The sequence below is a fragment of the Carlito syrichta genome, unplaced genomic scaffold (genome assembly GCF_000164805.1).
Source record: "Carlito syrichta isolate Samal-C Ts95f unplaced genomic scaffold, Tarsius_syrichta-2.0.1 Scaffold296312, whole genome shotgun sequence".
Lineage (NCBI taxonomy): Eukaryota > Metazoa > Chordata > Mammalia > Primates > Tarsiidae > Carlito > Carlito syrichta.
In genome coordinates this window covers 37,356-38,303 of record NW_007240408.1, presented here as the reverse complement: position 1 = coordinate 38,303, position 948 = coordinate 37,356, and the positions used below count along the sequence as shown (strand labels likewise).

At 52.0% G+C, this 948-nt stretch overlaps 1 protein-coding gene across 1 annotated transcript in view; it reads right to left on the bottom strand.

Moving 5' to 3' along the window:
• The window catches only part of LOC103256784 (cullin-associated NEDD8-dissociated protein 2-like), a 26,403-nt gene extending 25,995 nt beyond the window's left edge, over positions 1-408 (bottom strand). The window contains exon 1 of the mRNA XM_021710639.1: positions 284-408. Coding sequence (XP_021566314.1) covers positions 284-408 — 125 coding nt within the window. The remainder of the gene's footprint in view (positions 1-283) is intronic.
• Between the last annotated feature and the right edge of the window lie 540 nt (positions 409-948).

Genomic DNA, 948 nt, shown 5'->3' with positions numbered 1-948 from the left:
CACCGGCTTGCGGCCCCAGACACCGGGGGCTCACCACCTGTCCCCGGACAACTTCTCCATGTGATTCCCATGGGTGCCGCCTCTGTCATGTGGGCTCCTCCACCCTGCTGGCTGGCATGGGCTAGTATCAGTTTCAGGTTCTCATCTCACCTCTGCCTCTTTTGCTTTGTAGCCTTGGCCAACTTGCTTTACCTCTCTGAGCCTCCGCTTTCTCATCTGTAGGCATTAAAGAGACAGGAGCTGTCAACCAAAGCCCTGTCAAGCCAACAGAAGGACCCCTCACCCAACTGTCTCGCTCCTCATGCCGGCCTGCCTCAACCCAGACAGCATCTGCAGAGTGGGCTCAGTCACATCAGGGCCCTGGCCTGCCATCCCCAACACGCAGGACACCAGAGTCAGTTCCTTCATTTTTTAGTGATGCAGCCAAGGCCCAGAGAAGCAAAGAGGTCACACAGTCGGTGAAGCTGGGATGGAGCCAGGAATGACCTCAGATTTCTTAATACTTTTGGGCAATAATCCTTCCATAAACAACCAGGAGGTTGCTGGTTGGGAAAAGATGTGGCCTGTGCTCTGAAGCGAGATATAGCCCTGGTTTCAAATCTGTTAGGCAGCTTCCTGGATGTGTGGCTTGGGATAATGATACAACCTCTCTGAGCTACGTTTTTCTCACCCATAAGATGTGGATAAGAGAAATTTTTACCTTATCTATTACATTAACACACCCATTGGGTACCAGTTATGATGCAGTACGTAGGTTCTAGACCAGCACTGTCCAATGAAATTCTGCTGTGTTGAGCTGGGCTTGGTGGCTCAGCCTGTAATCCTTTGGGAGGCTGAGGTGAGTGGATTGCCTGAGCCCGCGGGTTCGAGACCCACGTGGGCAGCGACACCTCATCTCTACAATAAATTAAAAAAAAAAATCAGCCGGGCGTGGTAGCGCATGCCTGT